Genomic DNA, 27816 nt, shown 5'->3' with positions numbered 1-27816 from the left:
ATTGTAGCGTTTTACAGTCTGGGCTGTGGATGTTTGGACTGTGACAAAATTTTATAACTTTGCCTGTATATTAAATTCATTTAATTTTAAAATATGGTCATGATACAAGAATTGTGGCAATGCAAATGACAATGCATGGTTGCCATGACTTCAGGAGTTTCCCCTTGTCCTGGGTTAAATGTGTACAGATGAACTGCAGGGTTTTATTAGCATCTGACTGCTCTTAAAGAGCTGATCACATACTAGGAACAGAGCTGAACTAGGGATGCCATTCCACTTTCTATTAATTCCACACGCTGGCTACAGTTAAGCCGGGGTGTGTTCACTGGAAAGCTTTGATTGAATAGGAATGAATTGACTTAAACAGCTAAAATTTTTCTCTACACCTGTACCTACACAAAAAACCTCACATATTTGTTGTGACAATGCAGTTAGTTTTTTTTGCACGATGATTGGTTGATTAAAAATTTGCAGCATTGACTCCTTTCTTGGCGCCCATTAAAAATGACAAAAAGACATTAAAAGCGGTAGGGAATCGATGGATGAATAGAAGGATGCTGAAAACTTCCATGAGAAAAGTATTTACCTTATTTGTTTTGATAATAAAAACATTGTTATAGTATTTTGCAAAATGTTCTGCAACCTCTGAGTTCATGTTCTGGTTAGCATGATCTTCTCAGAGGTCGCCTGGGCTCTCCAGAGCAGGAGGAGGACTACCTGCTGCAGTCCAACAGGGTAGAGTCAGAATCTGTCCAATCGTGGGGACATTTATGACAACCATAACAGAAGGCAATGAATGAAAATGAAAAATTGTCCTCACAAATAATTAACTAAATATGTCTCAAAATAAATAAACAATTTTGTAAATTAAAAATGTGCATCTAACAGCAAACAAGCAGAGCAGATATCACTGTTGAGGTCATCTCAGGCACAGGTATAGCTGTGAACACAGAGGTCATTTTTTTGTGAGGGGTGGCCAATCAGAAGAGCGTGGAGTTAAAGAGAGGAGAATGGAGTAAAAAATGAGTAATTTAGCATACATGCTGAGCTTTTGCAGAAAGGTCCAGTGTAACATACGGATGAATTTGCTGTGAATCTAATGTAGTAGAGTCAACTGAAGTTGTGGCTGGAAATCATCATTAGAAGTACCCATGATAGAAGTATGTCAAAAACACAAACAAGAGCTGCTTTTTGCAGTGTGGTCTTGAAAGTGGCTGCAGTGTTTGAATGTGTGTGTGCTGAAGCTGAGCATGTGAGGGAACCAAAGCGATAAGAAGTTGCTGGGCCTATCTACAATCACAGTGAAAACAGCCCGTTCATGCTGGTGGTTATTCTTAGAACCGAGGAAAAGAGCCTGGAGTCACGAGGACTCACCTGACTGCTGTCACACACGATCAAATTCAAGGAAAACCTAAACATCCGACCCCTGCAGGGAGGGAATTTGCTTTTCTGCCGGCTTGGTTTGGGTCCGTTCGTCCTCTTGGCGTGAAGAGTCACAACAGAGCAATGCACAGTTTAGAAATTATGGAAGTGGATTGCTGGAATGGGCATTTCAACCAAAAATGCTATTTGACATCCACTGTGACTACTCAACTTAAAACATCAAGAAAGAGAAGAAACGGCTAAATATACATTTTTATAAGCTCCTTTCTATGGTGACAGTGCCTCATAAATAGGGACTGAAGATGTTCTAGTACGAGGAAGTGGCCCAGTGCTGTGCTACATCAACTTTAATTAGTCTCTTATATACAGCTACATACTGTATATCTGTTACCACAGACAGATGTATGTATAAACAGACAGGAACAAACCACAGACATAAAGACTACAGCTGTGTAAACAGTTCTGAAAGGCAGAAATGAGTTGAGATCAAGTTTAGTACACCAGCCAAATACGGTTTTTCAGGGTAAAGCGACTCTCCGCCCCAAAGTCTGTCACTTAAGCAGGAAGCTCACTGATCCCCTGCAGACTTCCAGTCCTATAGAGGTTTGTGGGAAAACGTCCCTCAGAGTTGACCTCTGCAGACACTTTCCTGAGTTTACGTGCTCAGTCACTTATTTCACATCGGATTGAATAAAAGAGTTCATTTTGTAAAGTTTGGTTATTCTGAGTTTCAGAAAAGAGGATGGTCAGTGGCTAGAAGCTGCGATTGACAGCTCGGATCCATCTCTGGCTTTTCTCGTGGTGGGTACGTGCATCTTTTACACTATCTTCAAGGTTCAAGGTTCTTTATTTGTCACATGCATAGTTATACAAGTATAACACACAGTGAAATGTAGCCTGACACGCTCCTCGCCATGTGCAAAAAATAAATAAATAAATAAATATCTATATATATATATATACACACACACACACACACACACACACACACACACACACACACACACACACACTGGGTGACTGTGCAGTGGATCTGTATCTGTGGAAAGTTTCCACAGTTTGTCTGTGAACCAGTAAATATTCAACTAAAGCAAAGTGAAAGATAAAAAGGGTAAAAGGCAGAAAATCATATCGATCAGTTCCCAGCAAGTCTGAGGCCAAGAGTATATCTGTGTGAGTATTAATGTTAAGAGGTAATAATAAACTGACAGAAACGATGCAGATCAGAGGTTGGGTACGATCATATGCAGAACAACCTCCCCGCATTTTATTTTACTATAATTTTCCCAAATACAATAATGATAAGCAGCTAACTTATGACGTCCCCTTGTTACTGTTTCTTTTCAGCAGCTGTTAAATTCAGTTTATTCCATTTATAGGGTGGCATCAGTTTTTAGGATCATAGGATGGCCGCACGTTTCTTGGGAGACTCGTGTGTTTTGGAAACGAGACAAAATTAAACCAGGAGATTAAAATGTGGTGTAAAAATGCTGCGTAGTCCAATATGAAGTGGGACGCCTGTTTACACGGATGTTCAGGACCTTCATTAAATTAGTTTTATTATTATTATTATTATTATTATTATTATTATTACAGCACAGTGTTGTCTGGTCTTGATAATCAGCAGTGTTTACTCTTGTTATCTGGGTCTCACACACATACACAGACACACACACAGACAGATTACATCATGCTGCTGTTAATGAATTCTATTATTGTCTGCCACAGAAGACGAGAGAAAAAGGTGTGTGGGGAAACAAGTTTATGTATGTGCTTGCAGTTTTTCTCCTGAGCAGCGAAGGTGAGGTCAGTTTTCTAATCCTCACTTAAGTTTTATTAGTGTCCAGACTCTTAAACTTCAAAATAAGGGTTAGACACTTCAAAATAAGAAGTAAGCATAGATTTCTGTAGAAGTAACTAATGCAGAGAGGCTCAGCTAATTGTTGTTTGTAAGTTGTAGGAAAGAAGAAAAATGATTTGTGCGTAGATCTAAACAAACAAGATCACTTTATTTAAGATTGCAGGACTTTAAATTTCCTTGTCCAGATTAAATATTTACAGACTTGACTTTTTTTAAAAGAGTGCGGTCTGAACTCTGCAACACCATGAGGCCAACGTCTCACACAGAAAGCTGAAATTCCCCAGTTTCCCTCCAGCTTTATTATCCATACTTCCTGTCATTCTTCAGCTCTCTCGCTTACATGGGCTGTCTTTGTTCTCACTGGTCAAGCACACTTTTAACCTGACTTTTTCATTCAAGTAAGATGACTAGCACTTCCATAAAATGGAGCATTGTGTTTGCATTTCTAAGTGCAAAAAGAAATGTGACTGAACTACTCGGTTTACTTAAAGGAGCTCTGCATAATCTCAGAAAAATCATTGTTTTTAATGGAAGTCAGGGCTGCGGAGGGAACTGCAGTCAGGATTCTGTTGCTTGCACTTGCACGCAACTCACACTTTCATTGGCCAGAACAGTGATACGTTGCACTATTGAATGTACCTCTTTTCCGCTAGCATCGACTTGACTCAGTATCTGTTGTTTTCCATTATCACCCCAATGTGGTTTCGGGTTGCTAAGTCGTGTAGATCATGTATTTGCTGCCCAGTCTGCGACTTTTGTCAGACTTTGGGTAAAATGTGATTGCGTGTAACTATTTCGCTCACTGCTGAGTGTCAAAATTTTGCAGAGTTGATTCTTGTGAAGGAGTCGGTCTCATGACTCATCCATGGACGTCACTCCCAGGCTAATCAGTGGCATGCAGTCTGCTGACATCACATTCGAGTAGATGCTAGCCGAAAAGAGGTCAGCAACTGAAAGGCCAGCATGCATGTTGGGTAACTCTCTCTCGTGTTTTGCACCAAATTAACTCACTCAGGGCTAATCAGGGGGAGCTGCTCCATCCCTGCAAAACAAAAGGATGCTTCAAAGAATCAGCTCATAATAAAATAACTACGCACAGCTTCTTCTAGACAGAAAAGGCAAACAAGTGTTTGCATCACATCGTGGTGGTTGAAGGAGTCTGCTACTGCTCGCTTGATGGAACAAAAATGGTGGATGCCATAAAGTGTCTCATACTAAAGTTGAACTACAACACGTGTCCACGTCCCTACAGTCAAAAATGTGACAAACACGTTTACATTTTTGGGCTACAAAAATGTAAACGCGTTCATTCATGTGCAGCTATCTCTGCCCCATGAAACCATAACTCCAGAGAGTAGTTTTAGGAATTCTTTGCGTAAGTTTGAAGCACGTCTGTTGGTTTAATTATATGATTTAAATATGGATTTATTTAACAAGCTTTGAGTATGTGCTAAATATGCTGGATCGTGTCATAACAAAATACCAAACTAAAGACGAAGAAGCGAAGATCAAATGAATAAAACAAAGTGATATTTTAAAGCAGTTTCTCCCTCTCTGTAGCTTTTTTTTTTTTTTTTTTACATTCAGTCTTTCCGCGAGCAGCAGATGGTTCTGGCTCTTCTTTTTAAATGAGGCGTGTTAACAATTTAAACAAACCATTTTAGGAAAACTAAAGAGTTGAACGTAGAGACATTTAATGTTTGTGTGTCATACAAATATGCCAAACATCTGCGTGTTCTTTGATTTGCACTGTGTATTGACTTTGTTAACTACATCAAAGCATTTCTCCTCGAGCGCTCGTGGTGGCAGCTTTAAAGAGAGAGACAAAGTGTTTCTCCTTCACTTTTCCCTGTCAGCTCTCCAGTCACACACCTGCTTCTTATCACGCTAATATTACTGGCTTCCCAGGAACAAACAGTTATTTCTTGGACGTGGTTAGATGGCAGTGCATTCTTCATCTTATCTGCTTGTTATGTAAGCCCGAGTTCGTAGAATTTATGAGCTCATGGTGGATTTTTTAGCAAAAACACGGAATTAAGGAAAATACAAACGCAATGTGAAACGTCACATTGAAGCAGATACATGTGCTGTCATTTTTTTTGACAACACACTTAGTGTCTTTGGTTCTGTATGCATTGAACAAACTGTACATTAACAAAGACACTCTTGGCTTCTCCTGTATTTACGAAGGAGTTGCCACAGCGAATAAATTCTCATATTTGATTTGTCACAGACTCTAATGTCAGCTGTCCTTCCTGATGTAACCCACCCATTTCATTCTGTTAACTGAGTTAGTTTAAGTGCTTTCTGAGGGATATTAGGCTTCAGTCACTGGTTCAAGCTGCAGGGAGAAGGGTCATACTAAAAGATTGCACTGTAAATGGATGCAACATTTTTCAAGCTTGTTTTTATTACTGATAGATGAAGGATGTGATGCTTTGGGGGCATCCACACAGGAAGTGACTAGCAGCGGCTTAACAATAGAAGAGACCATCAAAAAGTGGCGTTTGCAGCATCTGACCGGTCTAAAAGGGGGGTTTCATTCAATTCGTTCCACAGAAAATGATCCCTCCGAGTGCCACCTACTCTAATCAGTGACACAATCGGATCATGAGAAAATGGTGATCAAAAATCTATAAAGAACATAAAAAAATATAACAGCAAAAGGCAACACTGCTGGAAAAAGGACACGCGATGAATGCTGGAGTGCACAGGGAGTAGTAAAATAAACCTAATTCAAGTTAATTATTTTATCACTGAGTGCGCTGATGGTGGTGCTGATGTTCATCTCTAAGGTGATGGCTTCACATTAGAGCTCTGAAGCTTTAAACTGGTGCCATTTAAACATTGAAGCTTACAGCCTAAAGGAGACGCCGGGTCGGTGACGTTACTTTGATTTAACAGATAAAACAACATTTATACATTTTGTAAGTTTTCAGATTGATATGTGCACGTTCCTGTGAGAATGTGATGCACAGTGGAATCCTGACCAACGGCCATAATGATATCCTCCGCCTGTCACGTGGACGATTCATCTGTAAGGTAGTGAGTTGAACACATCATAGGGTGCCGCTGTTGAGCTGCATAGACACTGTAGATTTGCGCAATTTTGACCATTTGTCCTCTACAGGACACCGTAGTTCAAGTTTCTTGTTTGCACGAGCGCCATCTTGGCTCAATGTTTTCTGTGATTGCTTTGCAAGGGCCAGCAGCAGAGCTGGTTTATGGTTTATGCCCCAGCATCTAAATAAACGGTGCCATCCAAGCCACAAATTGAACGCCTGTATCCGACTGGTCTCTCTACTGTGCACCCCAATCCAAGACAAAATTACACAAGGTAGAGTCCGGTTGGGTTACACACAATCATGAGTACTAACGCTGGTTGTAATTGTGTATCCACCAGGAGGAGCAGTGTGGAGGAGCATTCATTCATTTACAGCAGGGGTAGGCAACTCCAGGCCTCGAGTGCCGATGTCCTGCAGGTTTTAGATGTGTCCTTGATCCAACACAGCTGATTCAAATTGCTAAATGACCTCTTCAACATGTCTTAAAGTTCTCCAGAGGCCTGGTAATGAACTAATCATTTGATTCAGGTGTGTTGACCCAGGGTGAGATCCAAAAGCTGCAGGACACCGGCACTCGAGGCCTGGAGTTGCCTACCCCTGATTTACAGGGTTCATACACACTTGCACTCCGATTGCACAGCAATATGTATGTGTGTTTATTTCTGCCAGAAATATGCGGCGCTTTGTTCTAAACATTTCAAGTGATTAATAATTTCAGTGAAACGCTGCTGTAGGACAGAACCACGAAGCTCTGGCGCTGTGCTCATAGCTGCTGGTAATCCTCACCATCTACAAGTTCCAAATAAATTCACAGTCATAGCGGAAAATATCAAAGCTCTGCCTGCTTACTAAAGTTGCCCACTATGAATCACCTGTAGTTTCTAAACTCCCCATCTGTGCTCTGCACATCTCTGATAAACTGCTGCAGTAATTTTAAGGCCAAGACCAACTTTTACAAACCGGTAAGAGCGCAGACTATCATTAGCATCACAGTGAGTTCCTTTGTCACACATTAGGTAATCGTTGAAACAACTCTCCAACCTCACAGAAGGCCAACAACTTCCAAACCCCTGCACAAATATTCTCTCTCATCTCATCACTGTGATTTTAACACATGTAAACAGTATTTCAGGAATCACTGACAGAAAGTATTTACAGGACAGAATCAGAAAGACTTTATTTATCCCCAAGGGGCAATTAACATGCAACAGAGCAGCATGACGTTGAAGATATCAGTTTTCAATCGTTTTCATCCACACTGAAAATGCTGCCTTCCTGTATTGCGCATGTGTGAAACGTAAGACAATTCGACCTGCCTCATTTCTGTCTGTCGTTAATTTAATTTCTGGCTCTTTGAAACGTCACGGCAAAATGTCGAGTAAAAGCACCGAGTTTTTTAAATGGACTAACAATGAGGTGGAGTTGTTGCTGCGAGTAATACAAAAGTTGCAAAAGTGAGTTAGAATTAAAGAATTTGAAGAAAAGCTATCTGGAGCATGTACAGACTGACTTTAATCTTTAATGGGGCTGTCAACATTGAGAGCAAACAAAACAACTGCTGCATAATGCCCTCCATAATCTTCGTTTAATTGGTCACATGACTGCAACACATGACTAAAATACGTCATCGTTTTCGCCTCCATTTTCGTTGTCCACACTGCGACACAAAAACGGCATTTTCAAATGAAGTACTGACCTTACTTTGAGTTTGATTCCATAAAAAGTGACATTAGCGTCCGTTGTGCGTGGGAAGAAAACTTCTTTTTACAGTGAAAAAAACCCCCTAAACTTCCAAGCAAGCACCAAGTGCGCTATGACGTAATGGGAAATTCACAGAGAAACTCGCGGATTCTTCAACTGACCGCGGCACACCTGCACCAGGGCAAACCTCCGCCTACCGCAGTCCTGCTTTACAGGTGAAAATAGAACAACAGGAGCGCTAGTCTTTGATTTTATTTATTTTCTGCTGTGTTTTACTTGCATCTAATTGAAAGACTGAGTGTAAACACAAAAAATATTTTATTTTATGTGCTGGAATGTGCAGAAAATAGGTTTAAATGTCTTCCAGTCAGTGAATGTTGCATATAATTAAATTTTTTGCTTAATGCATAAAGTTAAAAGATTAAAACTAATAAAACAAGTTTTAATAAGAGACTTTTCTATTTGATTACATTTTGTATGATGGATTATGCAGAATTGGGCTGAAAGATCTATTGCTTTATGACCTATTCAGGTTGTAAATCGTGTTTTTAAAAACTAAGTAATTAATTACTTTAGAAAATAAGTAATCAGTAAAGTAACGGGATTACTTTTTTGGGGAAGTGATATAGATATAGATAGATATAGATAGATAGATAGAGATATATATCTCAGACTTCACTATTTAGTCTGAGATTTTGATTCAGAGTTGTTACATGAATATATCCTGATCTCATTATTTAGCCCCCTAAAGGTCCTCTTTAAGCAGAGAGGCTAGCAAAACAGTCCTTTTTTAGCCCGTGTTAGGCTACTCTTTAAATAGTGGAATGATCATAAAACATGCAGACACAAGTGGAGTATAATAAAGTAGCAGAAAATGGAAATAGTTGAATAAAATTCAAGTAGCCTGGGAAAAATGTAAACCACACTTCTTTAAACTGCAGCACTTTGGCAAAAACAAAGCTACATGTGGAAGCCCTGATGAGCCTTTAGTGAGCTGATGGGATATCCCACTGACAAATTAACAACAGCAGCCAAAAATCCAGAGTACACACTCCCTTTAAGGGTTTCTTCACAGATCATAATGAGTCTTTTCATCACCGTTAAACTCACATTCCTCCTGCCAAGCTCGACAAATGAGATTGTTGTGCAGCTTTGGCAGAAACACACCATTGCTGTCATGTTAACAAAGCTGTTTTCACTTTGAATTGATTTGAATAAATGTTGTAATAACACTCAGCACTGTCCAATTCCACTCAGCGTTGCTCTTTTCTGCGGTGAAATCATATTAACCGCCCTGCTGTTTGTTTTCTTTTTCTGACTCGAGCACAGAGTTTTATGTGAGGATGTCATCTTACTGAAAGACGTAGCGATGTTTGCTAACAGCCTTTGTGAGCGTATGACCACAGACCATGTTCGACAGCAGGCATCACTTCCAGTAACACTTCGTTGTTTTACCCGCCTGATATCTGAGAGTCATTAAACTGTCATCTGTTCATCTGCTGCAGCTACAGATTGTGTAAAAATAAACTGAAATCCAATGCAGATAGTTTTATTTGATTATTGCATAAAGTGGATTGGGTGATTTGATCCTAACAAACCAAATATGGAGCAAAGAGGATCTTTGTGTGAGACGATGTTGGACACTTTCTGAACAGTAGTCACAACTTCTGAATCCTCAGAGAAAAAAAAAAAATAAAATAAACATAAATTATTTGGGTAATAGTTCTTGCATCAGTTATATAAAAGACAGATTTTATATTGCAACTTTTCCAACTCTAAAAAAGGGCTCATCCTGTAGTATCAGTGTACAAATGTTCTTGTGACTTACAAACACTAGAGAAAAGATGGGACAGAAACTGTCTTTTAACCAGGAAATATTGGTTGCTGAGGATTGGATGATTTTTTTTTTCCATCTTTTTGGCAAACAATTACAGTACTTGCAAAGGTCCACTGATTATCCAGAGGTTGAGCACACAACATCCTCAACCTCTGGGTGACTTTTGATTGCAAGGCGGTTGCACAGCTCACCTTGTTGGAGGCACTGGTTGGAAATTTGTGGAGGTGGCAGCAGATTTGCAGAAAACAGACATATTATTCTGCTGCTGGTGGAAAATGCAGCACTAAAAGGGACTCCATGTCTGCTCTGCTGGCCTCTCATTTCAGTGGTTACCAGTTAAGAACAAAATTGCCTTTAAGATTCTTTAATTTGCTTTTTAAATTGCATTTATACTGGTATCAGATTACGTTGCTGGGACTTTATTTATAAAACTGACCTTTTGTCTTTTTTGCTCTTGAGTGTGATTTAATTAAGTAGTTATTTATGAAACGTTACTCTGACGTTGAAAAGATCTTATCTGTCAGCAAAGTGTAGGTTTGACGTCAGTTATTTTCCAGCTGGTTTTCCAGTGGGACTGCTTTTCAGGACCATTAAATATATTTAAACATGGCTACTCTGACATCACATATTGGTCGGTAAAGTCTCGAAGCGCCCGGCTGAGTGGAGAGGGGTGAACTTGACTGGAAAACTGGACACAACTGGTCCTTTAATGTTAGCTGGTTACTTCAGGGGCAGTTTATCAGATAAGCTAGCAACGTTACACAAGCCAGTGCTAACATAATTTAAATGTATTTATTGTTTCTTTAACAGAAACAGTCTACAATGGTGCAGCACATTATTTGTTTAACTTTCCAGGAAATCATTCACAAGTGGACACAAGCACCAAAACAGCCGCACATACTTTTTCTGACTCATCATCTGATAAAGGTCATTTGCAGCTATTTGAAAATTCAAGATATCAGCTGACTCTGGAAAGAAAATATCACGAGATAACCACACTTATGCGTCTGTTTTCAAGTCCTACATGTTTGTAAAGAAGTTGTTTTTAGAAAAGTGACATTACTTAGAAGTTTCTTTCTAATAATAAGTATCATGTAAACGCTTTACATTTTAAAAACGGTACAAAATGATTATTCTTACATTTGGTTTCTGCAGAGTAAATAAAGATGGCCACGACCATTCTCGTTTTTTTTCCTTCTGTTCTTGCTCCCCACCTTTCTGTCCCAAAAGCGGCAGCAGTCGGGTTCAATCTATTATTCAGTGAGGTTTCTCTGCGGCATGCAAACAGAGCATCAATAATGGAACCAGCAGCTAATGAGTCACCGAATACTGCAGGAGCATAATCTATGGGCCACAATGGAGGATATGGACCATGTGTGGACAAAAATCAGTCGCACTGTGAGAAGTGTGCAAGGAGCTGAAACTAACAAGGCTCTCTGCTCTGCTCATTGGGAGGACTCCTTTGTAGCTGCACCGCACAGGCGACTGGTTTCTGTGGTGTTCAGCTGTACAGGGCCTCTAGAAAGTAATCCTGCTAATCAATCACTAAAATAATGTGACAACACGGCAAATGGATTTTTTTCTCTGCATTGAGTAAATGGTCGTAACAGCTCTTTGTCATGTGGGTCTGCTGTTCTGTACTGTAAACAAAAATAAGAAGAAAACAGAAAAACTAATCCTGGAGTGACTGTTTACACAGGTTCAAACAGGGATGCTAATCTGAGGTTCCCCAAACCGATGCCATCCTCGTCCTGTCTGTGAAAATCACAAATGTGAGTAGAGACATGATTTTTTTAATAAATAAAGAGAAACTTGGGTGTAAAACTTAAACAAAATCAAAGAAAGTTAATGTTATAATCCCACATGTGATTGAAACCTAATGAATGTTGTAGTACATGATGTTTAACCCAATATGCATTCAGCTGCTCACTATAAAATAATTGTTTCCCCCTTAAATTACACCTATTAATGAATTAATATTAATTAATATTAAATTAGTTGTGACACAATTGTAAGTAAAGTGGTAGGTATATATTTGCATATACCTACCACTTAAGCAATGGTGCACGAACACCCACTAACAGTGCAACAGGTGCAAACACACATCAGTCGAGTAAATTCATCCTGCTGTGCTGATCTGTATTTACTAAAATGGAGCCAACACACCTTCAACTGTTACCATATAAGAGTGAAAATTTCTGTTCCTTCGGGCGGTTGCTGGCTTTTCCTGAATGATAGATATTTTTATTCAGTGTATCTGAGATACAGGTTGGTTACAGTGCTGCTGTCTTTAGATGAAATAAAGCAGTTAAAGCTCCTGCACAGTGTTACCGGCTCTGGTTCTGTGGTTTCATTAATATTTCAGGTTCAGGTCTTCCTGCTGCTGCAGAGGAAGTCGAGACATCAGTTCTTGGTCGAATAGTGTGAAATCTATTTTTAATAATTTCAGTTTTGTCTCTTTGCACATAGACTTTAGTTGTGTGATCTTTCCATTGACTGACTGCTTTTTTTCACTGGGGTGTATGAACATGAACTTTAACCATTTTATTCTGTTTATACTTGGACAATTTATCAGAATTGGGACAGATGTTTTTTGTGCATTTGTCCATATTCAAACAAAAGCTGTTGGGCGTCATGTTAGCCATCTTCAGCAGTATTGGCTGCCTCCACGTTTGCAGTTGTGTCCTCAGTGAATGAAGCAGAGAAGTGCTGCTGAATTAAAGAACAAAGTCCAAAGAGACAGCAAAAATTGTACTCAACAATGCTAATTTGTAGGAATTATGAAAATACATTGTTAATTATACATTAGTAACAAATTTCTAAATAAGACACCTGGTTAAGCTTCTTGCAGAAATACACTTGGCATCAGTACTGTGACTCACAGTGTTACTGAAATGGTACCAGCTTGATAGATCTGGGTGCTTTGACAGGGCCTCCGGGTAGAGTTTCTGACTGTGTATTACCAACCTGGCACTCTTTCTTGTGTGAGTTGGCACATAGACCATCAAACACCAATTCTACTCTTGCATGTGTCCGTTGGGCCGTGTTTAGAGTGTAAATCAACAAAAGATTAGATGTAGACGTGTCAGGAAATCAAATCTAGAAGTTCATACATAGATTCTGTTTGTAGCTCGAACAAAGATGCACTGATGAATCACTTTGGCACATTTGATTCAAAAATGATGTTAAATATCTGGAGTCAGTCGTCTCCTGGTTTATGGATAACCCTGTCATAGATAGATATGGGGACAACTGATCAACTGGGATCTGCAAGAGCAAACGAGACCCCAGCTGCAGAACGTGAATTCATGATCATCACAAATGCACAGAGTGGGTAAAAAAACAATATTATCTTGAGGTATTTGTTTTTCTGCTCTGTTCGCTCTCAGTGATTCTGTTGGTTTGCACATCAGAGCTCTGAAAGTTGATATTCTGAGTAACACTGAATGTTACTCAGTGTGCACAGTGGTCTGACACTTTCCCATAGTCTAAAAATAGGAGATGTGAAAATCCCTTTACTCTGTCGCCAGATCAAAGATCACTAAATTAACTTTATTTATTCAAACTAAGTGTTGTTTGTGACTCCTTTGATGAACAGGTGTTACCAAACTGGGCTGTTTGTGGTGTTAGAGCCTTTTTGCCTTATTCTGACAAATAATATACAGACAAGCCATCAAAGAAGAATATGTTATAGTGTTGGTGAGATCATCCATCCATCCATCCATTCATCCTTCCTTCCTCCCTTCCTCCCTCCGCTTATCCAGGGCTGTGTCGCAGGAGCAGCAGCCTAAGCACAGAAGCCCAGACCTCCCTCTCCCTGTCCACCTCCTTTATCTTGTCCGGGGAACACCCAGGCGTTCCCTGACCAGCCGAGAGATATAATCTCTCCAGCGTGTCCTGGGAGGCGCCCAGGAAGCATCTTTATCAGATGCCCGAACCACCTCAAGCGGCTCCTTTCGATGTGGAGGAGCAGCAGCTCTACTGAGCCCCTCCCGGATGGCCGAACTTCTCACCCTATCTCTAAGGGAGATGCCAGCCACCCTTCGGAGGAAGTTCATTTCCACCGCTTGTATCTGCTTTCTTGTTCTTTTGGTCACTACCCACAGCTCGTGACCGTAGGGACGTAGATTGACCGGTAAATTGAGTGCTTCGCTTTTACCCTCAGCTCTCTCTTCATCATGACGGACCAATTCTGGCCCATTGCTACGATCCTTATACAACTGTTGCAGGAGCTTGGTTCGCATAGCTGCCAGTATGTCGGACTTCCGGTGGGTGATGGACTCTGCCAGGGCTGCCGTTTGTCACTGATTCTGTTCATAATTTTTATGGACAGAGTTTCTAGGTGAGGCCATGTGGTGGAAGCCTTTCACTTTGGTGGTCTCAGAATCTCATCTCTGCTTTTCGCGGATGATGTGGTTCTGTTGGCTTCATCGGGTGATGGCCTCCAGCTCGCACTGGAACAGTTCCAAGCTGTGTGTGAAGTGGTGGGAATGAGAATCAGCACCTTCAAATCTGAGGCCATGGTCCTCAGCTGAAAAAGGGCGGAGTGCCCACTCTGGGTCAGGGATGAGCTCCTGCACCAAGTGGAGGAGTTAAAGTATCTCAGGGTTTGTTCATGAGTGAGGGGAGATTGACAGACAGATTGGTGCTGCGGTTGCAGGGATGCAGATGATGTTGGCTAGATTAATTTGAGTAATTATTCAGCTTGCTGGTTAAGCTTGTTGGCATTAGTTGATTAGCTTTACCGTTTCATCCAAATGTGGTCATGTTTGGCTTCAAAAACACAGCTTTTTAAGGCGAATTCTTAAGTTGATGATTGAAAATGCACAGAAAATACAGCAGTTATGGTTCTTTGTACACTTTTGTAGATTTATCTGTAAAATTTGTGAATGAATTGCTTTGTTTGTTAAATAAAAATATTATTGAGACATTATTTCAAAACACAGACGTTTCTACACGGTCCAAAATTTTTGAGCAGTGGCTTACAGGCATAAAAACTCTTCTCTGAGCTTCCTCCTGACTCTCCTTGTTTCTCATGTGTTATCGTTCAGCTGCCTGAGGACGATGGTGGTTACGCTGAGGTCAAAATCAATAACAATTCTACACTTTAAATGGATGTTTTCTGTTTATTACACACCTCTTTTTTTACGCTTCGCTATCCTTTAAGTCTTCTGTGTTTTACCAAAGACAGCTGCCTTCACTTCAGACCTGATTTTCTGTAACTTCACATAATAGAAAAAGTAAATGAGCTGATTTTTTTATTTTTTTTAACCAGGTTGCATAATTTTAGATCATCCTCGTGATAAACATGCAGAACCATTTACTGCTGGCGGTTAAAACACAAGGTACCTTTTTGGAGAAGTGCCAGTGTGTTTGGCCGGAGGAGCTCACTGATTCACTGAAGCTGTAACTAAAATAAGCTGAAAACACCCTGTGATAACGGCGTGTATGCAGCCGAATCTTTGGCTCAGACAATAACATGTTTTGTTCACTTCATAATTAAACATTCACCGAATTCAAGGAGACAAAGCCGGCAGTGTTTCTGCAGCTGCAGCGCAGCTCAGTCAGACTGCCGGAGGTTTGCTGCCATCATCTGTTTAATGAAGCCATGCGCCATGTAATTTATGGGTTTGGTCAAATTTTATCACTTAATTTTTTCCAACATTTATAACACCTCGTGTCTTACAGGAAATATTCCAGATTTTAAGGGCTAAAACACACATTTAGTTTCTGTTAAAAACGAAATCAGTTTTACTTCCACTCAAAGAATGACAACCTGAAACTAGAACAAGCTTTTTTTTTTGTTCACCATGTTTTACTCTATAACCAGAGTGTATATAGTCTATATAACTATATATGGTTTCAATAGCAAAATGAAACCAGTTTAATGTCTGCTATTGTGGGGAATACAAACAGGCACTGATAGCCAGATATTGGTTTTATCTGTTTTATCTTGGAGGGCCTGGATCACAGAGGGTCTTGGGATTGATGCTTTCTTGTTGCTTCATTTCCTGTTCAGCTTGTCAGTGTTGCTGTTGGCAAACAACAGCATCCCTCCTTTAGCTGTAGTGCGTGACATCCAGTTGCTGTGACACTTAATTTCAGTGTTGCAAACTCAGATCATCCATGTGTCTTCATGTGGATTAAGATGGATAGATACCTCACTGATACCACAGCAGAGTAATACAAAGTAAAAATAGTAAAGTCTACAATAAACAATAAACAAACAACAGCTGCATAATACAAAATCTTTTACCTGACAGGTGTGTTTACCTGTCACAGAGTGAAGAGTTATTATACAGCTTTATAAAGCAGTGTTTCCCAACCACTGTGCTGCAGCACATGGGTGTGCCATAGAATATTATCTGGTTCCACCTGATTAGTACTCTAAGCGATCGGCGTGAGTAATGGACAACGGTTACATTCTCTTCCACTAGAGGGCAGTACAACTACCTGCTCTAATTAAATGAGTTGCCAACTGCTAGTAAAACAGAAGAAGACCAAGAAGAAGGGATAGACAGGAGGCACTTGTCTTAAAAACCACGATCCTCCTCAGCTATTCTCTCCTTTCTGAATTTCTTCTCTTTCCTCCTGTTAACTGTTTTTTTTTTTTTTTGTTTGTTTCTGTTGCATTTCTACTGAACTTTTTTCTTTTTTTACCATCTTCACTTTGTTAGGCTTTCTTCTTGCTGCTTCACATCTTTAGAAGAAAGAAAAAACCTTAGAAAACCTTAAGTCAGATAGACACAAATGAAGAAATACTGACCTCAACCTTCAAAAAGCCTCTCAGGTAAATGTTGTCGGCTCAGTAAGACGACCAGCAGAGGAGGCTGTGGTCTCACAGTAAAACTCGCAGCAGCCTGCACCTTCAAAAAGTCCTGTGAGAAGATTTTTGAAGCTCAGTGTCTGATTTCATTCTGATCTTAAGGAAAAAAAGCCAAATAAAATATTATTGTATGACTGTTTTTTTTTTTTTAAACTAAGATATATAACTATAGTTATCAATTAATTATGGGACAAAAAATATTTATTAATATGTTTCGTAATAAAAAATCAGGGGTGTTGACAAAGGGACTCTGACTGCTGATGAACCGAATAATAAAAAACAGCACAAACACACACAGACACACTGATGCCATTAACTTGGTGCGTATATATAATGTACAGTTTCTGTCTGCGAAATTATGGTTGAAGTGTGAAAGTTTAACCAACAACAGCAAGAATGTTTCTATTATTATTAATATTAGAGCAAAATGTTTTACATTGTTCTTCATGCTCTGGGCCGATGTTTGAGGTGTTTGATTGGGTAAGAACATAAATAAGCAGTATACTTCCTTGCATCGTGGTCCTCGGTGCTCATATAAGATGACAAACTGCCATCAGTGAGGGTGGCATGTGCCCACGTTGCGTAATCCAACACCTTCTGGCTCCTCTCTCAAAGCTAAAAATACCAGCAGGATCTGGATCTCCATCTGATACCATCCTCACCGTCTGCATCTGCATGCTTCCACCTCACACTGAAAAAGAAAAAGAAAACCCCACCCATCCCTTACGACTGCTTTAATCTCACGCAGAGGTGTCGTACTGTAGCTCTGATTGCAGGTCGGCTGTAGGGGATCTCAAGGTGGCTGACGTCGAGGCTTTTCTCCGGCTCATGGTGGTTTTAAGAAGCAGCACTCAGACTGCTGACTGCAAATACTGGATGTAAACAGCACATGTCACACTGTGCCAAAAATCTCACGTTCAGGACTGCAAGTCTGTGCCATTCTTTAACACTCTATCCTCTGCTGCAAACAACAGAACCAGATGGTCGTGAAATACTTTAAAAATTGCACATATATGCCACCATCATTGCTCCAAATGCAGACAATTTTCCCCCTTCAAACTGGAGAATCTTCACCCTCCTGTGCACGGACACAAACTGGTACACGGGGAAGAAGCATGAGCTGCAAAAATGGAGGCAATAACGATTCATTGCATCACACCGTAAGTCATTGTGAAGTTATTCGTTTTGGTCTTCATGGCCTCCCTCTGACTTGTATTTTATTTTAATCTTTTTGCCAAAAAAGTTTGCCACAATAAACAAAGACTGATATTATCAACCCTAGTATTTTTTTATTTTTATTATTTTTTTAAACGTCGTTTTAGTTTTTTTTAGTTAACTTTTATAAGTGTACACAGATAGTTGATGATTTCTCTCTGCATACGTTTGCTGTCTGCGGTGAAATCGCAGTCACAAAGGTCAAGTTTTTTATTTTAATAGTCAAGAATTCAGATTTTCTGGACTTCTGGTTTCAGAAGTGCAAACCTGAAGAGAAACTCTTGACTGTAAACACAGCAGGACTGGTAACACCTGCACACTTACTCCACTTTTCATTCCAGCCTAGATCTTTTTCAGGGTTTTTATCCAGTGAAAATCCAGATTGTTGCTGTGACTTTTTTTCTTTTTCTTTCCCTCAGTATCTTTACAACCATTTCTTAAACTGAGTTTTTCATCAGTTCAAGCTTTCATAACTTTCCACATGATCCCCTGATGAAAAACAGAGAAAAGCCTCAGAAGTATTACAGTTTTTATCAATATGTGTTATGTGCAGTGTTGGTCAAGTTACTTGAAAAAAGTAATCAGTAACTAATTACTGATTACTTCCCCCAAAAAGTAATCCCGTTACTTTACTGATTACTTATTTTCAAAAGTAATTAATTACTTAGTTACTTAGTTACTTTTTAAAAACACGATTTACAACCTGAAGAGGTGATAAAGCGATAGATCTTTCAGCCCAATTCTACTTTTTCTGCATAATCCATCATACAAAATGTAATCAAATGGAAAAGTCTCTTTTTTTTTTAACTTGTTTTATTAGTTTTAATCTTTTAACTTTATGCATCAAGCAAAGATTTAATTATATGCAACATTCTCTGACTTGAATAAATTAGTTTAACATTTAAACCTATTTTCTACACATTCCCGCACATAAAATAAAATATTTTTTGTGTTTACACTCAGTCTTTCAAATAGATGCAAGTAAAACACAGCAGAAAATAAATAAAATCAAAGACTCAGCGGTCCTGTTGCTCTATTTTCACCTGTAAAGCAGGACTACGGTAGGCGGAGGTTTACCCTGGTGCAGGTGTGCCGTGGTCAGTGGAAGATTCCGCGAGTTTCTCTGTGAGTTTCCCATTACGTCGTTGCGCACTCGGCGCTTGCTCGGAAGTTTAGGGGTTTTTTTCGCTGTAAAAAGAAGTTTTCTTCGCACGCACAATGGACGCTAATGTTTTTGTCACTTTTTATGGAATCAAACTCAAAGTAAGGTCAGTACTTCCACACTTTAAACGCTGCACGCTCATACTCTCTCCCACAATCGATATGTGATCCATTGTTGATCTGCACACAGCTGTTGTCACTAACGGCGCACTCGCTTACGTCACTATCGTGAGACATTCTCGCAAAAAATCACGGTTTTAGTAACGCAGTAACGCAGCGTTCCTACGGGAAAGTAACGGTAATCTAATTACCGTTTTTGCAATAGTAATCCCTTACTTTACTCGTTACTTGAAAAAAGTAATCAGATACACAGTAACTCGCCCATCTCTGGTTATGTGACGTTTGCAATTTCACTAAAGCAGAACAAAGTGCTGCCTTAGGGGAAATGAAAGTTTATTTAAAAGAGACATAAACATTTCAGACATGAATCAGCAGGTGAAAACATCAACACTTTGACTTTGATCAGTGATTGTAATAAAACTGAACGTTACCTCGACAGCAGTAACACTGGTTTTAATTCAGTGGAAAATTAAAATGTGTTAAGTCTGTTTTTAGTCTCCTGGCTGTCATGTAGCATCGAGGTGAGATGGAGGAAACATCGGTGGGATACTGGAGACCGAATAAGCATCCTGCAGAGTTACACTCTTTCTACACATTTCTTCTCATTAAGTGCCGCAGCTTTTTATACAAACAGCTGCTTTAAATGTCTTGTTTTGTGCTGCTATCTGATTCTCTCAGTGTGTAATCAGACATTTCTTTCACTCTTTTTCTTCTCTCAGATGTAATTAGCTCCGCAGCAGCTGAGCGTGACTTGGGGAGCGCTCGCCCTGATGAAAAAGAGGTTAGAAGCAAACAACTGGTACACATTTCTACAACTCCTCCTTTTATCCCTTTCTTCTATTCATGTTGCACTTTTAATCAATTTCTCTGTTTTGCTTTGGTGTCACAAATCAGAAAAACACTTTTCATTTTGCACATTAAAGACAAGAAATCCAGATTGCAGAGATGTATGGAAGTTCAAGAATGACAAAAAAAAGAGGAATTTCAATCCAAGATTTCAGTTTAGTTTAAGAGATTGCAGAACTCCACTCTAAGAGAGATTGCAGACTCAGTTATTAAGGTGTGTTTGCAGATGTGATCAGGTTAGGGTTGGTATAGGGAATTATGAAATGCTGTACATATGACTGAATACTCTGAGTTTGGACTTGTTCTCAAATGGATTACATAGGTGCCTCAGCTCTAAGTGCATAAAAAAGTAAATAATGAAATTTTAAAAAAAAAAGAAGAAATGAATGAAAACAATGTTTTAAAATTAATTTGAAAATAATTTCCAATTTCAAAAAAAACAAAACATTTGAAAACAAAAAGTGCCTCCTTTGCTTAATGAAGGAGAAATGTGACAATATATAAATAAATAGGTAAATGAATGAATTAATCCAAAATGTGAAGAAAAGATACATTTGAATGGAAAAATAAACATAATAATAATTTTAAAAAGTGTAAATAAATGTAAGTTAATTAAAAAATAATTTAGCATTGAAAAATTAAAAATAATGAACTTATTTGCACAATTAATAGTATTTAATTGAATTATTAATATAACATGTTAATATATTACATTTTTTATCTTATATTTATATTTGACACTCTTTTGTGGGGAAACTATATTAATAACTTATTAATACACTTGTTGAATGTGTGTCTGTGTTTGACTGAGAGCAGCAGATAAGTTGATAACACTAATAATCAGCAGCAAAGAGAAACAGGACAAAAGTTCACAATCTTATGTTATTTTGATCGGACAGATCGTCATCTGGTTACTTATCTGGTTGTTTCTTGTCAAATTGCAGCTTGGTTACAGTAACCATTGCCCAACTCAAATTATTATTATTTTTAGCAGCCGTAAATAACTATTAATTGAAGATAATTAACTACTAATACACACTTTATTCATAGTGGTTGTGATAAGGTGTTATTAAAAAAATCTTGAGAATTGTAAATACAGATGTTGACATGTAAAAGTTGCAAACGTGAGATAATGAAGCAATTTCTACTCGCATTTTGACCCAGTTAGTAGTGCTGGCCTATCAGGTTTAAAATACACTGAATTTAATAAACTTGGTCACATTTTGTGGTTTTATACTTTTGTTGTTAATGAACTTCCATACAGCGACGGGTGGTAGGTTTGTTACCGTTTAACACTCTAAAGGCGTCGTTCATGATATCACTCTCATGTCCAAAGCCAAAAGTAAATCTTCAAAGTTAAACTTAGACCTTAAAATTAATTCTGAATTAAATGATAAACTGAAAAATGAAATAAAAAAACATAATTTTAATAATTCTTCATCTTTTGGATACATAATGCTGATAAATCATCGGCACAAGAAGGAAAAATGTTGTACATGTTTTACATTCTACCAGAGACATTCAACACAACAATCTGGATATCACAATGAATGCCACTGTATCCACGGTGGCATTCATTGTAATATAATCTGTCAGAACATTGTTTCATCCCTTCTGCAGTTACACTGTAGAGAATTTCCACATCTCATAATCAGATCAAGTTTGCACTCTTGTTTTGTTTTTTATGGTTTGGATGTTCCTGAGTTGAATATTGCTTGAGACAGTTGTGCTTCCAGTCACCAGAAATGTAATATGATCATTCTTTTAAATCAAATTGTACTGATGCTGTAACTTACTTTTTAAAAAATGTCTCTCAGTTGTTTTTCCCACCAAATTTGCTAAATTGTCTTGAAGAGTTTTTTTTGCCCCAGAAACTGGTTAATTTAAGCATATTTTAGGTACCTCTTAACGTTAGCTAGTCACTATTCTATTAACATCTGTAGCCCTGTGTGCCTCCATACATAGTTTCTGGTATACAGCTAAAACATGTTAATGAAGTGTCTATACAATAATGAGTATTTATAACCTAGGGACGCAACAAGTAGTCTGTATTTGGATTGGATATTGGTCAGATGTGAGGTCATCTGTTAAATTAATTTCGATCAGCTGTGAGCTGCTACACTTCTTGGAAAGCTGATGTGTGTTGTAAGCACGAGTGATAACATTTCATTTACGCTTTTGTCTTTTGTTGGATATTTATTTGTAACATTTTATTTTACTCACATCTCGAGTCAAGCCTGATGATGCCATAGAAATGATTTCCCAGCCCTTGTTTCATTTAAACACTGGTACCAGAGTGGTGAAACGTGAACTGGAAAATGTTGGATTGTTGCATCCTTGCTACAATCATGTAGAACTGGAGCAGCTTCAGAGTGCTACTTTGCGCTTGACTGCTGCTCACATTGGTTTTAATGAGGAGCGCGGTGGCTCAGTGATTAGCACAGATGCTGCTGGTTTCAAACATGTGTTGGGTCTTTCTGTGCAGTTTGCATGTTTTACTAGATTAATGCTCCCTGTATCGGCCTAAGAAACGCACTCTTCACTTCCCGGTTAAATAAAAGTAAAAAAACAAACCAACAAACCTGTAACTGAAGAACAATGGAAACTGTATTTCATCTGTGCTTATCAAAGTAAAGCTAACAACCTACAGCAAATCACTGACATGGATTTATTTGTTTTTTTCCTTCTTCTTCTTTTTCATTGGCTGGCACGCTAAATAAAAAGTATTTAATGCACACTAGCAATGCAGCAAATGTCTGGCACAATTTTGATGGTGATGCCATTGGTAAAATGCTAATTTAAATAAATATGTTTTGCCATGCACTGATTTTTGCGGCACCATGAAATGCATAAAATGTATTTAATACCAAATGAGCCAAAAAAGGCAAATTCTGTTTTGTTGATTGATTTTCTGTAGTATATTCTGTAAACATACTGTGTATATACATATACATATATATTTATATATACATATACTAGGGGTGCAACGATACTCGTATCGATATTGAACCTTTCGATACAGTGCTTTCGGTTCGGTACGCATATGTATCGAACAACACAAAATTTTTAATTTATTTTATCAACTTTCCTTCTGACGATGCTGTCTGTGTTGAGCGCTCAGTGGATCTGCGCTCGACAGTGCAGCCTAGGTGGAGTAGTCGAACGCAGATTTACTAATCACCTGATATGTTTAATATGCTGCTGAGAATATAGCCCAGAAGAAGCGTATAGTATAGCTTATTTTGGAAAGAGCCATTTCTCTGTAATAAACTCTCTTTTCCAAAGATGAGTGATTTCTCAATCAGATAGATTTATTTATTTTTTATTACTTTGTTGTTTCAGCAACATTAATTTTAAAAACTGTACTTTTGAGTTAAAATATATTTTTATAATTTTAATAAATGACAAATTAAAAAGGCATGAACATTTTTTGTATCGAAAAAATATCGAACCGTGACACCAAAGTATCGAACCGAACCGTGAATTTTGTGTATCGTTGCACCCCTAATATATATATATATATATATATATCATTAATATGTATACTGTGATAAATATCAGAATATTATAATTATATTAGAATTTTGAATTGGCACTGTTAACAAGCTTGTGGACCTTTTCTTTCAGGAAAGTCTACAAACGTTTTAAACCAGTGGTTCCCAAAATTTTCACCTAAGACTGAGACGTGTTTAGAGTGCGTTTGGGGTGCAGTGCTTTCTTCATTTAGGTCGTTTTTGTTTGAATTGCAGTTTGGAAGGCAGATATAGAAAAGCTTAAAAATCTTATTAAAAATGACTTGAAATGCTTTTATTCACATGGCATGCTCATGTTTTACCTCCAATACTCTAATGCTCTTTGGCATACAAACTCCACAAGCAAGCAGGATTTAATGAGGCTTTAATCTGTGCCTCCTCGTCTCCCCTGTCCTCCTCGCTGTGACCCTGAATCAATCTCAGTACTCCAAGCTGAGGGATGTCTCACTTCCTAAAATGCATCAAGAGGACAGAGGAGAGAGGACAGGCCGAGGCACAGGAAGAAGCTGTGATTAAGGATGCACAGACATATCCTTGGAGATGTTTTTAGCTTCACTATAAAAGAAGCATGGCACATAGCTGGACTATGAAGAACATGGAGAGAGGAGAACTCATCTTTTTATTCATATGTTGTGTCAGTTATGTAAGAGGATCAAACATTCAGCCTTTGTGTGTGAGATTTTTGAAAAAAAGGTATGATATCCTGTCACATTGCATCATATTATGAATTTAATTCACAACATGATGCAATGCCCTAAATATAAAACATGTCACGAGCACAGTTACATCTGAGGTCATAAATTCAGCAGTAGATGGGCTGTAGTTGTTGTCGTTTCCATTCATCGCCTCCCCCGCTTGAATCGCTGGTGGGAGGGACGTGGGGAGAGGAGTCGATGATGTTCAATCTGGGAAAATTAGAAAGAGGGATGGAAACCGTCGCTTTTCTCTAGTCATGTGCAACCAACAGGAATCTTCTAGCAATAGGAATCAACAAAAAGCACTCACATCTACAGAAAGCCCTCATTTAGGCCGAGGTGTTTGCTGGTCTGTAATTTATAAATCGAAGCTTGTGTTTGTGTACGTCTTCTTTATTTGTTGCTTCTTTGTATGTAAAGAACGAAGTGGTCCGTTCCAAAACCTGAAATTCGGATGGGTTCTGGATGTCCAGGTTGATGACCCGTAGATTGTCCTTTTTGATCCAAAGATGTCTTTTTATGTGGACATCCTTTTGTACGCCTCATCCTATTGGTGGAATATCCTTCACACCAGGTTGTGTGTATATGTTAGTCCCCATAGGGAAATTGCTCCTCTGCATTTAACCCATTCACCCAGTGCAGCGCCCGGGCAGCTATGTGCTTTGCAATGGAACTTTGCTATTGTTTTAATAAACAAAGACTCTCATTAGTGGAAGTAGCAAAGAGGTACTATTTCCTGATGAAGGCTTGTTGTCGAAACTCAAAGAATTTTCATTGAACATGACCACGCCATGAGAATAACAGGCATCTTTGATTTTTAAGCTGAGACTTTATTTTAGCGCTGTCAGCGTTAATCTTGTTAAGATGACGTCAACGCCATAACCACATTAACGCAGTTATGGCGCTAACGTCTCCGTTAGCGAGTTAGTGCGTATCGCTCCGTGCTTGGGGCTGCACGGTGCTAACGCGTTAACGAGCTAACCGCGCTAACGCATTGACGCCGTGAAGCCCCACGCACGGTGGAGACGGAGATTTGCCGCGTTAATGCGGTTAAGGCGTTAACGCCATTTTAACGAGATTAACGCTGAAAGCACTACTTTATTTACTTGGGGTTATATTTGAATGAATGCAGATGGTACGTATATAGATTGATTGATTGATTGGTAATTTATTTCAACATGTGAACAATATACAAGTACATTTAGAAAAGAAATGAGAGAAAAAAAAATATACTATACAAATTACATACAAAAAAACATTCTGATTAATTTACATGTTGAAAGGGAGTGGGAAGAAGTATACACTTATTTAATCCCACCCCCGTCCCATAAATTATCAGTGAATATTTAGTCAGCTTCCTTACTGATATAATTTGTAATAAAAATAGTGAACAGATTTCTGATATACTATATACTATAATATCACATCATGAATTTTTTGTTTGTTTGTTTTTAAATAGAGACATTCACTTAATTTAAATATTTTCCTTTTCTTTATAGATCGAGAAGATCATATTTTTATAACTCTTTTTGAACATCTAGATAGATGTAGATGGTATACAAAAGGGAGTTCTTCCCACTGTTTCCAAGTGTTTCTCATAGTCGATTATCTGTTTGTATAATATTAGAGATAAAACGGCAACAAAGTATAAGCCACTGTTGTTGTGAATAGACACTGTGTGAATTAAATTTAATCTAGTTTAAGGATTTAATAATGTTGATTTAGAATAAACTTCTTTAAACTGCCTATTTAAAAACTTGCCATGTGACCTCTTATGGGTCCTTATCCCGTATATTGGGAACCACTGATTAAACCATACCAGCAGAGATGGAAAACATGAAGACAATCAGATTGGAAAATTACTACTTAATCTACTATATGCAATAATGTTAAATTTGGGATTATATAGAATCAACATAGCAATACAGCGTTATAGACAATTTGTAAAATGTAAGTTTCAATATTTATAGATATCATATCTGAGAGTGCTTTAAATACAAACCTACTTCAGTCACTAGTGTATTTACATTCAGATAGATTATAAATGCTGGGTTTTACATATTCAAATCTATTAACATGTTTATATATTTATATATATATTTAAAACACACACATCCATATGTACAGATAGTAAATGTCATATTTACATACAGTAGGTCACACTGTTGTGAATGTGCTGATGGCCTGTTTGAGTTCAGCAGCTGGACTGGAAATAGTGCTTCGAGTCGAGCTGCTTTGGGACACGCTGAGATTCCCGAAGGCAGCAGGGGTATTGCTTCGTGTTTTATTATTTTCTGACAGAAAAAAGTGAGTCTCGACTGTAGCCTCCTGTTCCCCAAAAACCAGACCTGGACCTGTTAGAGCATTGCCCGGGGCGTTTCCTTCTCCTATATTGCTTTCAATATTGCTGCTGTTGAAGGAGAAGCCCGGGAGAGCTGTGCCGCTGTAGTCCAGGGGCGCTGACAGTGTTTAATAAGGGTGAGGGATTCAACGGGAGGTTGGAGTTTGTTGCTGTGTCTTTCCTCTGTGGACTGGAAGGGTCAGAAAAGATCCTGAGGGCCCAGGTGGATGATTATAGGTGTGGCTATGGTCTGCGGCTGGTAATAGGCACTGTCGATGTACAGGCCGCCTGCGGAGAGGAGACAGGCAGGGTTAACATGATTAGGAATCATTATCAGCTAATGGAAGGCTTTTTTTCTGAGAGTAGATAAACCCACTAAGAATAAGTCCATACCAAAAGCTGCTGTTCTGAAGCGGATCTCAGCCTATATCCAATCTGAAAATTACTGCCATCTTGTGGCCACAGTTGGTTACTGTCTCTGAAAGCTAGCTTGCCTACCAGCCACTGAATCTGTCGTGTCAAGGGTTATGGTCCACCCTCTGTCAACAAAAGCTGGAGCTTGTTAATCATAGAGATTTGAACTTTTTCAAAAGTTAAAATCATTTGCTAGTCGAGCTGTTCCTGCCCTTAGGCGGTATAAAAGATGAACACAGCTACTAGGATGTCACCCAATGGTTAATGAGGTCTCTATGACGCCTCGAGCAGAGTGTTTTTACCATTTTCATCTTAGTGTAGCTAGTTAGCCAATGAGCATACCTAGGATAATCCTCCTTCACAACTGTAGTAATGCACTTTCTCACAAAACAAGAGAGTTGCCTCGTTTTTTTGCAGCCAGAGCAGTCGCCCCCTGCTGGCCATTGAAAAGAATACAGGCACTTCCAGGCTGGCTTCATTTTTTTAGACGTTGAAGTTACCCCCATGTTTTATAAACATATGTTACAGTCTGATTCTGCAGATTTGTGTGGAGACGCAGGTGGCTGTAGCATGATGGTCATGAAGAGGGGACCATCAAAACAGGAAGTTTATCCAGCAGTATTTTTAAACAGGAAGTCGTAAGAGGTCGTCTTGGTTGACCAGAGTTTAACGAGTTTCCAAACAGGAAGTCGCAAGAGAGACGCTTTCAGCACAGAAAACAGAGGCAGCACAAAATTCGGAAATGTTGTGTTTTAGTCGACTTTAATTTGTATCATTGATGTGTTAACAGTCGAACTGCTCATTAACACAGAGGATAA

General features: G+C 38.7%; 1 protein-coding gene and 1 long non-coding RNA gene across 3 annotated transcripts in view; one reads left to right on the top strand and one right to left on the bottom strand.

Annotated features, from left to right (window-relative positions):
* Positions 1 to 27816, top strand: part of LOC146563098 (uncharacterized) — a 68863-nt gene that overhangs the window by 32068 nt on the left and 8979 nt on the right. The window contains exons 2-3 of the long non-coding RNA XR_014894717.1: positions 11547 to 11619; positions 19889 to 19950. This is a non-coding gene — a long non-coding RNA (uncharacterized LOC146563098). The remainder of the gene's footprint in view (positions 1 to 11546; positions 11620 to 19888; positions 19951 to 27816) is intronic.
* LOC146563096 (spermatid perinuclear RNA-binding protein-like) overlaps positions 25391 to 27816 on the bottom strand; it is a 101690-nt gene continuing 99264 nt past the window's right edge. For both annotated transcript variants that reach the window (XM_085295480.1, XM_085295479.1), the window contains one exon: positions 25391 to 26872. In XM_085295480.1, coding sequence (XP_085151606.1) covers positions 26784 to 26872 — 89 coding nt within the window. In that variant the 3' untranslated portion in view covers positions 25391 to 26783. The remainder of the gene's footprint in view (positions 26873 to 27816) is intronic.

Source organism: Mchenga conophoros, linkage group LG12 (genome assembly GCF_057382185.1).
Source record: "Mchenga conophoros isolate Kocher_MC1m ecotype Shallow Benthic linkage group LG12, M_conophoros_male_GT1.1, whole genome shotgun sequence".
NCBI lineage: Eukaryota > Metazoa > Chordata > Actinopteri > Cichliformes > Cichlidae > Mchenga > Mchenga conophoros.
Note: the sequence above shows the minus strand (reverse complement) of the source record. Positions and strands in the feature narration are given on the sequence as shown.